Here is a 15,164-nt window from a genome sequence, read left to right as displayed (position 1 = left end):
CAATAAGCCTGTACTGTCGGACGTAGAAGATAAAGTCTACAGGGATAGAATTAAAAAAAGGGATGCTTTGATCGAGATGGCGGAGATATTTGCGACATCAACCGAAGAATATACCTATATAATAATCAATAATCATACTTGCAGCAATTTTCCGCTTTGATAGTTTTATAACTCTTATGACAAAATTACAATATCAATGTAAATACAATAACAATGTTTTTTGTTCGACATTGTCAGAATTTGAGAATTTTCTCCTATGTGAACGGATTTTGATAAATGTGACAACTTGTCAAAACGAAACGTCAAGTTAATTGTAAAGATTTTAAGCGATTTGGAACCTTTGAGGGGGTTGTCGAACAAAAAAACGTTGTATTCAACTCGTTCTTGTGTAAATTGGATCTTTATGGCACTCGTGGGCCTTTAAAACGCTCATTTCACTCGCGTTTTAATCTGACCCACTCATATCAAAAAAAGCCCAATTTACACACGAATCGAGATTGCTTTGTGAATTGTCTTTTGGGTTTCATTTTTACCTGGTCAAGCTCGTCATGTTACGTGAATAATCCTGTATAGTGAGAGAGGAGCGAGATGTGTAGCTACATAAATCGCTGGTCTAGATCTAAACGGGTTTGATATTTATTGCAATCTTGGACATCGAAAGGTGTCATATGCTTGTTGCTGACATTTATGTCATGTAATTTATGTTGTGAATTGTAGCTTGAAAGTAATCTCACTTTGGATTCACAAGAAATGTATTGATTTTGTTGAACAGATTACAGAATAACTTTTTCTAATGTATTGTATCTAACAAAATATGACAACAACTTTTTATAACAACAACGGTGGTGATAGCAACATAACATGAACAAAAGGTATGGTAAAACAAAACAAAATAGATCATGTCGATATTTCTTAACAATTTATATCGTTTATTTCACCTAATGTAAACTGTTCTTGAAATTGTGTGTCCGACACTGGACACAAATGTCCGGATACGGTATGTATAGTTGAATTTTTTTAATAAACAATTGTCAAAACGTTGTCTTGTTGGTATGAGCCAAACTGTGATTTTCATGATAATACGATTGGTCACATTGAGTGTCAACATTTTTTTTATGTAACTGAGCCTGCGCCCTAACGAGCGAGAGTTTATTTCAAATTCGAAAAGGTTTCTCCTGATTTCTCATTAAATTTGTTTTGAAAATGAATTCACGGAAGAAAGGTACGGGAAGTGAAGTGAACATAACCTTAACCATGATTTGGTGTCAAATTGTTATACAGCTGGTCCATATGTCCAAATTTTAGGGTGGTACAGTATGGTTTTTTACTTCATTTTGACACTGAAAATTGTTTATTAAAAAAATTTCACTATAGGTGATACGGTTAAAATAAAGAAGAGCAGATGTGGGAATTGGATGTGCGTGTTGAAGTGACTGTGGAACCACTGATTATACTCCTTGGAGAGTCTGATGACGATTCGGATTAACCGGAAGAATTCGAAGATGAGAGTTGATTTTTTAAATCCATAATATGCCTGAGTTATCGTTAATTATTGTTTATACATATTTTCCAACTTACTGCTTTTTTATTAATGAATTCTAAATTAATAAACACATTATTAAACACGTTTTCTCATTTCAATTACATTTTTTTATCGAATGTCAAAACCTTGTCAGACTGACGGAGATTTTGACAAACAGAATTTTTAGCGGCATCGTGGATCCATATCAATTATAAATGAATTTAAGGTATCTAGGCAACCTTGATGACTGTATATTGGGTTGCCTGACTTTTTCCACAACATTAAAAAATGAGCATTTTGCAAAATGACTGAAAACGGCAAGTCATTTTCAATAATTGAAAGATATTATACAAAGTGACGCTGTTTTGCAAAACGCCTAGGTTTTTTGCAAAAAGCCTAATTCTGCTATAAGCCTGCGACAGATACACATTATGAAAAACATCTCATAACTCCTTTGGGATATTTCAAATTTTTTCGTCCTCCACATTGTTTATAAAAATGAATACCTTTGAAGAAATGACCAACATGCTACATGTCAGATCTAAACTCCATTCGAAGTACGGAAATACCTTGTCCGTGTTTTTACTCACGATTACGAGGAAATGCAATTTTAACAACTTGACAAATTCTTTGCGCAACAAATGCTCTAGCTGACAGGTCTCACAAAGCAACTTGATTTTATTCGCTTTTTCATTAAAATGTCTCAATTATTATTTATTAAACATTTTTATTTCTTGAAAACGTTTCAAAAAACAAATAATATTTTTATACAGCAATGTTTAGAAAAATAGTGACTTTAAAAATAAGTAATGAAAAACATATATCACAATTTAAAATAAGAAAGTTAAATATCAGCCTACTTAAACTGCTTCTTTAAAAAATAAATATTATATGGCAGTTCATAGTCCCTTAAACGCCTTTTCATTTGATATATCGCTTATTGAAATCGGACAAGAAATGAAGTTGCTAAAAAAAATGAATCATCCTGTATATGACAATTTTTTCGTTGTTAAGGTAGCGCAGCCATTTGTCTCAATGTAAACATTAAAAATTCAGCATCGTCCCCATTATGGAGTACCATTCAGATTTCGCTTTTGAGATTTGACATAGTTTAAAAAATAATCACGCTGAATTCCATTCGTGATGATAGTTTTTTTGATAATTTTAACTAAAATCCATTCGTTTTAATAAACAATTGTCAATGTCAAAAATCTTATAAAACCGGACTGTACCACCCTAGATTTCCCAGAATATCGTATTTATGGACCGGATGTATAATGGTTTTTACACTAGATATTCATTGAGGTTATGTATATGTTGCACTTCGACGTTTTTTATTTTTCTATCGCAATTACACAAATCACAATAATAATGCCATATCCAGCGACCCGTACGCAAGTAACTACAGAAAAATGATATCTGTTAAGACCTTGCACATCAAAAGCAATGTTATGATGTTTAATGATTCTTAAAAGTGAGTTGCGTCTTCAAACTTAGCAAGGAGAAATGAAGGTTTGTACTATGGCGGCCAAAAAATTTTGGCCGTCACTTTCTCGACATTCAAGTAAAGTGTAAATAAACCTTTAGGAATCGTAACCCCACTTTCGATTCTTGTCATTTTGACAATCAATTTAAACTGTTTGAAGCTCAGATATTCCAAAAATCCGGCATGAATAAACAAAATTAAAGCAATCGTACATGGATAACCTGAGGTAAACGTTCTGTGTAGTAGAAATGACAAAATAATTTTGAGTTTTGAAATTTACCACCCAAAAAATAACGTTCATAGTCAAGACGGTAATCATGATGACAATAAAGTACGGGTTACAATATTTTTTTTTTGAATTGACAGACAATGACGGCCAAAATTTTTTGGCCGTCATAGTACGGAATATTTACTTGAAATCCAATAAATCGGGAAATGTGAACGGTTAAATAAAATGTGGATTGAAAGATAAAAGACAAAAAGTAGTTTAATATTAGAAACATGAAAAAACTAGGAAATAGGTTACTTCAAAAATATGAGCAGCTTTCTCGCAAATTTCTTTCATCGACATTCATGGTTTTTCCGTCTCCAATTCTTTGCAGTATCGAACTACTGCCATCTTTTCACGTTGAAGAAGCGACTGACCTGTACCCCTTTTACGTGAAGCTATTCTTCAACTTTAAATTCTTCGCCAATTTTGAATTTTATATTAAACAAGTCTTGCGCATGTCAAAAGGACGAAATTTGGCTGACACTCAGAGATGCCAAGATTGATTTATGAAATAACTAGGGTTGACATTTTGGCAAGTCTACCACCTTGACAACATTTTGACAATTGTTTATTAAAACGAATGGACTTTAGATTAGCAGTCATCTTTGTTGCTATTAAGAAAGCCCACTCGTGGACTTCGTCCACTCGTGAGATTTCTATAGCAACAAAAATTCGTGCATCTAGTTAAAATTATCAAAAAACTACTATGTATATGCCATTCACGATGTTTTGGCATAAGGGGAGGCTATGGAAAAAGTGCATTTAAGTTGGCAGTAAAGCTGTCTGTTGAATTAGGTTATTTTTTTCTAAGTTTGAGGTTATAAACTGCGTCATTGTCTAGTGCATTGTTGTCAGTTTTACTAGTTTGCAATATAAAATACTCACACATTTTTAATCCAATTTAACAAAACAGGAAACTGACTTGAACAGACTACAGAATAGTAGGGACCGGGACCGAAAGTTAAAGTGGCTCCTGCACCACTTAGATAACCCACCTATACAGTGTCTTAACCAACCAGTTAGTAATTTGTCAATGAATTTTTTATTTTAACCAAAACGTTCCTAGAACTAGATTGTATAAAATCTTGTACCTACTTATTAAGCCTTACTTTATTCGAATCTTTCTGCAAAATATTTACACACCCATCGTCCATGACAAAAAAAAAGAACAAAACTATTCAACTTCCATAATTTCATTAGAAAATTCTGAATCATCATTACCTGCATCAAATTCCGAGTCAGATTCTCCTAATGAAATTATTAAAGGAAGAACGTTTTCAAATGAAAGATTTCTCATTAATTTTGCCCAATCTTCCGAAATAAGTTCTTCACAATATCTACAAAAATGTTGGCAAATTTCAGGAGTACATTTTAAAATAGACTCAAGCCATAAATTCACAACTCTATCGCGAAGTTATAATAGGGCTTACAAAACCCCTGTGCCATTTCAATTGGGTCGTTGTTTCTTCCTTCACTATCCGTGCTACATATTTATCTTGTACTCACCTACGATTGAATTTATACATAAAAAGAACTTGACTTCACTGTAACTTACTGAAAATATGTTCCGCAGTCTAATACAAACACCATCAATACGTTTTAATGTCGCTTAATTATGATTACGGTAAATTCGGCAACATGTTAAGTTCATTTTGATAGGTCCGCATGTCAGGCACTTTAGTGACAGCAGAGATGACAGAAATCAAACATGTATCCAACTTTAAAAAATGAAATCATAGCCTCCCCTTATGCCAAAACATCGTGAATGGCATATACAGAGTGATCAACAAGGACTGAAGCTGTTGGCAACAATGACAACATGATGAAAATTTCAGTGAAGTTGGTAGCATTACATTTTCAGTTGTCAATTTTGACGGGCAAATTTAAACTTCAAAATCAAGTGTCATTTTTGTATCAATTTATTAATGAAAATGGTTTTTACACTAGAGCAAGACATTTTTATTGGTATAGCGTACTTTCGGACTGGAAATTTTGATGCTGCTAACGGTTGGCAGTACTCCACGGAGCACGGACCATACATTGCACCAATTTCAACAAATGTTCCCCGAGCCAGTTGGTACTTTGGGCGGCGCGGTAGCTTAGTCGCGTTTAGGCAGCATTGCACGAGATTGGTGCAACGTTACCTACAAACAGGTGATGTGAAAAAGGCAAAACCTACTGGCAGAACATGTAGTTGAGAATGTTCGAGGTAGAATGGAACAAAACCCTCGAAAGTCAGTGCGAAAGCTTTCACTCCAAACAGGCGTGATTCTTGTGTAAAACACACGCATCCAAAGTTCTTTGTTGGGCACGTTTAATGCAGGGCCTAATAATCCTTACCATTAAAAATCACGTCATTCCTTTTCCTTACTTTACAGGCTTGTCATATGGAAGTTGCCTAACCATTTTAAAGAAGAAATTAAAGTTCCAACCTTACAAATTTTCCCGGATCTAATCCCTGCATCCCGCAGACTTTCAACTCGAAAATAATAACGCATAAAACATGTTTCTGTTTCTCAGGAGGGGCATACGGGCACGGCCTGTCGCTTTTATGAATATCGAAACAGTGGGCCATTATTAAGTACCGCTAATTACATTTTATACTGTTTTTGGTCGTTTTGTACGTATCGTGTTTTAAAACTACCAACTCGTAACATAACCTAAATTTTTTGACATTCACAACTTGCAGAGGGTGCCAACACTGACGCACAAAAAAATTTCATATTTTGGGAATACTTTGCTGTCATTTGCTGCCAACAGCTTCAGTCCTTGTTGATCACGCTGTATATGTAATTACTGTTGACTATTTAATTCATCTGTCACTTAATGTTCATCAACCAATGAAACAAACTTAATTTTAGTGATTTCCATGGTTACAAAAGAATTGCAGCGGACATTGGACTAGTACAAATATATCAGCGACTATTGTACTACGGTGTGATCAGGAATGACTGAATCTGTTGGTAACAATGAAATGCCAAATTTGAAATTTACCATGAAAGGTTCATTTTTGTAATAGCGTAAACATAACTGACATAACCAAAAATGTTTTTAATGTCGTTTCAAGTTAAAAAAATCCTGTCGGTGACAATTACGAGACAAAAAACACCAGTACTTTTCAATTGTTTCATTGCCAACAGACTCAGTCATTGTTGATCACGCTGTAGTAATCGAAATATTCACTTCGATTACTATAAACAAAAGAAAATCTTCATTAAAAATTTTTTTGCAGCGAAAAACGAACACAAAAATATTATCTTCTAACAAATTGAAGTGTATAATTTGAAAAACTGAAAGAAATTTGAGAAATTTGATTCATTAAAAAAATAGTCCTCCAAATACCTACTTACGACTCGTAAAGTCAATGTTATGTAGTAAATTTTTGCGGTGGTGTTACTCATGTCAACAACGCTTTCGAATTCGACTCGTGCTAACGCACTCGTAAAAATTCATACCCCAGCGCCGTTGACATTCGTAACACCACCACAAAAATAAACGGCATAACATTGACTAATGGGTGTTTTTTTAAATTTGGCGTCGAAGTAGGCGTTGAACTGTCGTTTGTGAACGCACTATACAGGTTACGGATCACGAATCAGCTGTTTAAATCTTACGCTTTACACGACTGGTGCGATCTCAGTCGACTCTCCACTCTCCAACGCCTACTTCGACGCCAAATTTAAAAAAACACCCTTTACTCGTATTACAACTGACTATTTTTTGGCTTTTCAATGTCAGATTTGATGTATAAAAATAAAACAGTCCGGTAGGTGTTGCTTAGTAACACTCTCCGGCTCTGATACTGTTACTTATAAGTAACTCACCTAAAGTCCATTCACGTTGGATTTTCCTAGTCAAGGTCAAATAATTCAATATTGTGGCGGTGTGATTTTTAGTTCAAAAATGCTTTAGCTGTGTATGTCACCAATACGGGCTGATAAAGTAACCAAGTCATTCGTAGACTGTAGAGGTTATGTTATTCGCTGTCAGCAAAGAAACCGTCATTTTTCAAATATTGTTATTAAACTTTTTAGAGGATAACAATAGGCAATAATACATCCATTTTGTTATCATTTGCACTAAAAATAGTGTCAGTTGTTAATCGGTATGATAGGATTAGGAACATACAATAGGTACTTAGGTAGGTACCTAACTCCTACCTACTGGTGTTGTATTTTTCTGCTTGCGTTGTTGATTAAGTGAAAAAACCCTTAATGAAATGACTACATTTACTTAACCTTCTGCGACTAACATGATGAGTGATGAGGAACCAGAATAAGTTTGTAGCGACCTGTTGGAAGCCAGTCACTGCAACCAACAATACATCCGCAACCACCAATAGATCTATCGGCAGATTTCCCAACGATCGCCTGAAGATGGCATCACCAGCTACTGCCTACGAGCCTTAGACGATCCCAATGGAACTTCCACCAGCATCAGCAATCACCGATAGATGGCGACCCAAACCCCCGACTACCGCTCTGTGAGGCACCAGGAGGAATCAAATTCCACCCCAGCATCACACCCGGCAGTTCAGTTCAGTTCAGCAGTCCAGTTCCCGTCTTAGTGAACCAAGTGTAACGCAACAGTGGTGACCCCGAGAAACAGTGCTCCAGTAGTGATTCAGTAGTGTCTTCCAGTGCTTCCGTTGTGAGTCAGTGTACCCCAGTGACCCCAGTGCTCAGTGCTCCCTAGTGTACCCAAGTACCCCCAGAAGTGCTCAGTGCTCCCTAGTGTACCCAAGTACCCCCAGAAGTGCTCAGTGTACCCAAGTACCCCCAGAAGTGCTCAGTGGCTCCCAAGTGCCCCCAGTAGTGTCAGTCCAGTGTGCCAACGTAGTTACCATTCGCGAGTGTTGTGTGGTGATTACCAACTTTTGACTCCTGGACTGCGCACCATGCCCAACAACGGCGAATCCACAGCTTCCGTGCAGACTGAGGCCCCTGCGCTCCGCAACCCTGAGGTAGACCGCGTCACAGTTCGAGTCCCACCATTTTGGAGTAACGAGCCCGCACTCTGGTTCTCGCAACTTGAAAGCCAACTAGCACTAGCTAACGTCACGGCCGACACCACCAAGTTCCACTACGTGGTCTCCAACCTTGACTTCCGGAACGCACAAGTCGTCCGCGACATTCTGCAAACACCACCTAGGAGCGACAAGTACGAAGCACTCAAGACAGCCTTAATATCCCGCCTGTCGAGCTCTGAAGAGCAACGCATTCAACAACTTCTTCAACGAGAAGACCTAGGGGACCGCAAGCCCTCTGAATTTTTACGGCACCTCCGAAGCCTAGCGACAGTACCAGAGAACCTTCTGCGATCCCTGTGGACAAATCGCCTGCCGCACCAAACTCAGGTGATCTTGACCACACAGACGGACTCCACCCTGGACAAGCTCGCTGAACTCGCAGACAAGGTCCACGAGATGTTGCCCACTGCGCCACACATTGACGCCACTCAAATAGCAGCAACATCAACCGACCTTAGCAAAGAACTGGCGCAACTACGTAAAGAAGTAGCCGAGCTCCGCAAAGCATGCAACCGCCAGCAGCGCCGTAACCAATCACCAGCACGACCAGCAGCACAACAAGACAAACCAGAAAACACAGTCTGCTGGTACCACAACCGCTTCAAGGGGAAAGCGACCAAATGCACCCAGCCTTGTTCCTACCAAACGGAAAACTAAGTACTGGACCACTCACGGCGGCAATTGGTCCGGTACCCCAGCAACGCCGCCTTTTCGTAGTCGACGTCGCCACAAAAGAGCGATTCCTGGTGGACACCGGTGCCGAAATATCTGTTTACCCCGTCAACAAGCTACGCTACCGTCCCGCCGCAACCGAGTTCCAGCTACACGCCGCAAACGGCTCCACCATTACAACTTTTGGTTTTCGAGCCATGGATCTCAACTTAGGTGTACGACGACAATTTACCTGGAAATTCATTGTAGCCGCGGTCACACACGCAATCATCGGAATGGACTTCCTGAGCCACTTCAACCTAGTGATCGACCCCCGCAACAAACGGTTAATCGATACCCAGACGTCCCTCAGCGTCCGTACCGTCTCTACCATAACCGCGACCAATCCTCCACGTCTCCTTGCGGTCACTGATTCAATATATCTCCGCCTGCTCAAAGAATTTCCGCAACTAACCAACCCACAGCAAACTAGAACCACCCTCAAACATGACACCGTGCATCACATTCGCACCACGCCAGGACCTCCTATCTCTTGTAAGACTCGACGAATGGACCCACACAAACTGCAGATAGCCAAGACAGAATTTCAGGCACTACTCAATGACGGCATCATCCGCCCCTCAGCAAGCCCATGGTCTTCACCGCTACACCTAGCACCCAAAAAAGACTCCTCTTGGCGACCCTGCGGCGACTACCGCACCCTCAACGCACGCACCATACCCGACCAGTATCCCGTGCCGCACATTCAAGACTTTTCTCAAAACCTTGCTGGCTGCACCATCTTCTCGACGATTGATCTGGTGCGCGCTTTCAACCAGATCCCAATCGCACCCGAAGACATCCCGAAAACAGCAATCACAACACCGTTCGGACTGTACGAATTCATGTATATGTCCTTCGGCCTCCGCAACGCTGCACAAACGTTCCAGCGCTTCATGCACACCGTTCTACGCGGCCTGGAATTTTGCTATGTGTACATAGACGACATCCTCGTCGCATCCAAAAACGAGGAAGAGCACCTAAAACACCTCCGTACTGTGTGTGAAAGACTCGCAAGCTTCAACATCCTCATAAACTGTAACAAGTGCGTGTTCGGCCAACGCGAAATCCGATTTCTTGGACACATCGTTTCCGCGAGTGGCATCCGACCGACGCCCGAAAAAACCGACGCGATCACAAACTTCCCGCGACCGGAAACAGCGAAACAGTTACGGCAATTCTTGGGACTAATAAACTTTTATCGGAACTTTATCCCGAAAGCAGCTAGTCTCCAAGCTCCTCTTCACGCTGTTCTCACTCCAAAAACGAAAAGCAAAGCAACGATCAACTGGACCCCAGAGATGGCACAAGCATTTACAGACTGCAAACAAAGTCTCTCCACCGCCACGCTCCTGGCACACCCCGTCATTGGAGTTGACCTCGTCCTCTCTACAGACGCCTCCGACTTCAGTATCGGCGCCTGCCTCCAACAGCGAGTCAACAACGATTGGCAACCGCTTGCCTTCTTCTCCAGGAAACTAACTCCAGCACAGACTAAGTACAGTGCCTACGACCGCGAGCTCTACGCCGTGTACGCCGCGATCAAATACTTTCGTCACATGCTGGAAGGCCAAACATTCTTCATACTCACCGATCACAAACCACTGACGTTCGCGTTCGCACAGAAACCCGAGAAGTGTACACCGCGTCAGTTTCGCCATCTCGACTTCATCAGCCAATTTACCACAGATGTCAGATACGTCCCAGGCCCCGAGAACATCCCCGCCGACACCCTGTCACGCATTGGGAGCATCTCCTCAGCCGGCGACTTCCGCGCCCTCAGCATGGCCCAAGAAAACGACGCCGAACTGCAGGAACTTCTTCGCCCAGACGCCAACACAGGCCTCCGTCTGGAAAAGATCACTATCCCTGGTACCAACCTGACACTCTATTGTGACACAACAACCGGTGAACCACGTCCCTTTGTCACACCAACCCTCCGACGTCCCGTCTTCAACTCGTTGCATAACCTCTCTCATCCAGGCATTCGTGCCACTACAAAGCTTGTTACAGATCGTTTTGTATGGCCCAACATCAAGAGAGATTGTCGCCAGTGGACCCGCACATGCACCCAATGCCAGCGAACTAAGATTTGGCGTCACAATTCGCCTCCTCTCGGACGCTTCGCACCCCCCAATCACCGCTTCGAGCACGTGCACATCGACATAGTAGGCCCCCTACCTCCATCCAACGGGTACCGCTATCTGCTGACGTGCATCGACCGCTTCACCAGGTGGCCCGAAGCATTCCCCTTGACCAACATCGACGCTGCTTCCGTCGCACAAACATTTGTAGCAGGCTGGATCTCCAGGTTCGGTACGCCTCTTCGCCTCACCAACGACCAGGGCCGCCAATTCGAATCCGAACTCTTTCGCTGCCTCAACAAGATATGTGGTACTACCCAGTTCCGTACCACCGCATATCACCCAGCGGCCAACGGACTAGTTGAGCGACTCCACCGTCAACTAAAGGCTTCCCTCACTTGCCACGCCGAAACCTGGACAGAAGCGCTTCCCCTCGTTCTGTTGGGCCTCCGCACCGCGTGGCGTGATGACCTACAAGCCACAACAGCCGAGTTAATCTACGGTCAAACCCTTCGTCTGCCTGGAGAATTCTTCAACCCTAGCAAATCACGCCTCAGCGACCCTGAATTTATTCAACAATTCAGAAAATTGATGAACGACCTCCGTCCAACACCAACAAGCAGTCACGGAAACAAACAAATTTTCACTTTCCGCGACTTGGAAACCTGCAGCCACGTCTTCTTACGCCACGACGCAGTCAAACCTCCTCTTCAACCGGCGTACGACGGACCCTACAAAGTTCTCCACCGTGATCACAGAACTTTCCGCCTGCTCCTCAACGGTCGTCCGACCTCCGTCTCGACAGATCGTCTCAAACCCGCATACGTCGCCAATGAAGACCCACCACAACCCACCATCACTCCACCAAACACAGCAACAAACACAACAGACACCAACACCAAACAAACGCGATCTGGACGCAACATCCAACGCCCTGTCCGCTTCCGCGACCATCCCGCTGGGAGGGGGGTGATGTAGCGACCTGTTGGAAGCCAGTCACTGCAACCAACAATACATCCGCAACCACCAATAGATCTATCGGCAGATTTCCCAACGATCGCCTGAAGATGGCATCACCAGCTACTGCCTACGAGCCTTAGACGATCCCAATGGAACTTCCACCAGCATCAGCAATCACCGATAGATGGCGACCCAAACCCCCGACTACCGCTCTGTGAGGCACCAGGAGGAATCAAATTCCACCCCAGCATCACACCCGGCAGTTCAGTTCAGTTCAGCAGTCCAGTTCCCGTCTTAGTGAACCAAGTGTAACGCAACAAGTTATAGAAAATGAACCCAATAGCAATAGGAAATTGTGTGAAGTTTCTTTCATTGGAAGCGATGGAAGTAAGGAATGCATCTAAATGATGGAACAAATTTGGCAATAAAATTTCAGTTATTCAGACACTTATACGTTTTGATTGTGGTTGTGACGTTTCAAGAATGTATTGTTACAATTGCATACCACAAAAGAAAGGTGTATTTTGATTTTTAATTATTTTTTTCTAATTTAAGTTTTTTCGATGTACAGTCGGTGGACAAATAAAACTGGGACAAAAATGACAATCACATAAGTCAAAATTTATAAATTTGCATCGTTTAATTATGGCTTTATCACAAATAGGTTAACTTTGGTATGACATATTATATAGACACTGACAAATATATTGACAATTCAATGGTCTGATTTACATAGATTAAATTTTAAGTGTCCCAGTTTTATTTGTCCACCGACCGTACATATTATCTTTAAAATAACGTTGTATTGTTAAAACTGCTCAATAAAGGTCGTAAATAGATTATAATCATGTTAATACATACAATACATTAAATATTAAAGGATTCTATCTAATTAATTTTCGAACTGAAGCTATTTTTTCTTGAGTCCGTATTAGCTTGCGAATTTTATTAAAAAATCTGTGACTTTATTTCACACGTCAAACTAACATTCAAAATTAAAGACGTCAAATCGCTCTCAATCGCTCTATCACGAATAAAACACGATAATGTAAAAATTACTAGGAAAGAAGGCGCAGGCTTGCAACGTGACAACAATTTGGCAGGGAAAATCCAACGTGAATGGACTTTACATCTACCGAACAGTATGAAATAAAACATTATAAACTAGGCAAAAATGAATAGGGAATTCTACAATTTTTCTTGGAAAGAAAAGTAATTGTCCCAATCCTCCCACGTATTCTTAAACACTAGATAAATTTAAAATGTAACAAATACTTGAAACATTACATTTAATATGTAAGTACGAGTATATTTATACATTTATAACACATTTCATTACAAATTTTAAACTGTATTTATAAAAAATTCAAAAAAGGAAAAATTCCCTATTCATTTTTGCCTAGTTTATTTTTAAGTAATTTATTATACAGTTGTTTTCTTCAAGTAAAAGTGCTGTGCGTTTTAATTATAAGTTGTAGCATTTTTAATCCATCCGTTGTAAGAATCAATCCTTGTGTACCCAGTTGGATCTAAACTTTCGCATCCGTTAGCACTTATAAAGCTTGCGATTGCTACTGCAACGGAGTGGTTTCCAATCAGTGCTGGAGTTACTAGTGGACCACCGATATCACCCTTGAACATTTCATAATAAACAATATTCATTTCAAAGAACTAATATAACCTACAAAACAAATTCCTTCATTATAATTTCCTTCGGCGCAAACCATACTACCCCACAGTTGATCACCGTAGTATGTTTGACAAGCATGCTGATCTATAATCGATACTTCAACGACATTGAGGTCATTCACTAGTCCAGAAGTGTCTAATAAAATATTAAATTAATATTTGAAAAGTGCAAACCACCACTTTATTATTCTCCCACCGTCACCAGTTTGCCCCCAACCAGCAGCTTCGACAACTCGTCCTGGGTAGATATAACCCATGTTCGCGTACACGATGGGCTGAATATAATCTACGATTGATGAAAACTAATTATTTTGAATACATTGTAAAAAGCTGTGTTACCAGTAAATGTTATAGGCATGCGAAGCTTGATCACAGCTACGTCATGAGCTAGAGATGTCATTGGGTCAAAACGATCATTTATGACGTAAGTTGAAGTTGTTAGGACTAGACGATTCTCGTCAGTTGACTGCAGTTGATTTGAGCCCAATTGTATCGTGAATGATACAGCTCTAATCGATTCAAGAGATGTTATTACAAAGAAAAATAAATAACTATTAATTTACTCATAGACACATTGGGCAGCAGTTAGAACCCATTGGTCACCAATAAGAGTTCCCGCACAGAAATATCTCCCATCTGCTGTGTCTTTGTAAATCGCTGCCTGCCAAGGAAACTGACCAGCGTTTGCTAATTCCCCTCCTATTATTCGGGTTCCTATAAACCATTCACGATTATTTCAAATTCGGACTATCTATGAAAATCTGACATTTTAGTTGGCAGTATTGTGATTTGTCTTAATAAATCTATTTTAGGTTATAATTCAACCGAACACTACTCCCAACTTGGTACATTTTTTAAATAATTGAACGCATTAGGAACAATAATCGTAAAATTGTAATTGAAATGAAACATACATATTTGTAGGGCAGTTCTGGGTAAATTCTTATTAACTAAATTAATGACGGAATTGACAACAATGCGAATATTTAAAAACGAAACGTCATATGACAGGACCTGACGCCAATCTAACAAAAAAATATCGCGGCCTCCTGCGTGTTTAAAATAATCGCGAACGGCATATATGCAATATTTGTTTCACTAGTGTAGTATTTGAATAATAACTATAATAAAAGATTAAAGTATATACCTTTGCTTATTCGAGGTAGTCGAATAAGATTTTCCTTGGCCCAAATCGGGATAATACACAAAAGTGCCACCAAAAGGAACTTCATGTTTTAAATAAAAAATACAAAGCTCTACAGACTTATATCCGAAATTTTATCAGGTTTGCAAATTGTGAAGCTTCACGCTTCTTTAATCACCTCACCTGATCTTGTATCTATAAGCTATTTTTTAAGGTTCTCTGCTTATCTTAATCTGCTTAAACAGTGGCTTATTTTACCCATATTTTT

The 15,164-nt window shown here is 40.2% G+C and overlaps 1 protein-coding gene and 1 long non-coding RNA gene across 2 annotated transcripts; both read right to left on the bottom strand.

Moving 5' to 3' along the window:
- Window positions 1-4,364: 4,364 nt before the first annotated feature.
- LOC138125893 (uncharacterized) lies at window positions 4,365-6,060 on the bottom strand. The gene is made up of 2 exons (XR_011157551.1): window positions 5,620-6,060; window positions 4,365-5,423 (listed from the first exon to the last, which is right to left on the bottom strand). It is a non-coding gene; the product is annotated as an uncharacterized lncRNA (long non-coding RNA).
- Window positions 6,061-13,451: 7,391 nt separating this feature from the next.
- LOC138125891 (brachyurin-like) lies at window positions 13,452-15,095 on the bottom strand. Its single transcript, XM_069041448.1, has 6 exons — window positions 14,900-15,095; window positions 14,316-14,466; window positions 14,092-14,261; window positions 13,949-14,038; window positions 13,749-13,888; window positions 13,452-13,695 (listed from the first exon to the last, which is right to left on the bottom strand). The coding sequence occupies exons 1-6, from the start codon at window positions 14,982-14,984 to the stop codon at window positions 13,525-13,527; spliced, it is 807 nt and encodes a 268-aa protein (XP_068897549.1). The 5' UTR covers window positions 14,985-15,095; the 3' UTR covers window positions 13,452-13,524.
- Window positions 15,096-15,164: the final 69 nt, after the last annotated feature.

Source organism: Tenebrio molitor, chromosome 3, assembly GCF_963966145.1.
Source record: "Tenebrio molitor chromosome 3, icTenMoli1.1, whole genome shotgun sequence".
In the NCBI taxonomy this organism is placed as follows: Eukaryota; Metazoa; Arthropoda; class Insecta; order Coleoptera; family Tenebrionidae; genus Tenebrio; species Tenebrio molitor.
Note: the sequence above shows the minus strand (reverse complement) of the source record. Positions and strands in the feature narration are given on the sequence as shown.

What these genes read in the sequence shown, in the direction of transcription:
- LOC138125891 (XM_069041448.1), bottom strand. Translation starts at nt 14,984, where the DNA reads ATGAAGTTCCTTTTGGTGGCACTTTTGTGTATTATCCCGATTTGGGCC. An exon ending in ACTACCTCGAATAAGCAAAG is followed by an intron (nt 14,467 to 14,899) that starts GTATATACTTTA and finishes AATGGTTTATAG; the next exon opens with GAACCCGAATAATAGGAGGG. An exon ending in TTGGGGGCAAACTGGTGACG is followed by an intron (nt 13,889 to 13,948) that starts GTGGGAGAATAA and finishes ATATTTTATTAG; the next exon opens with ACACTTCTGGACTAGTGAAT.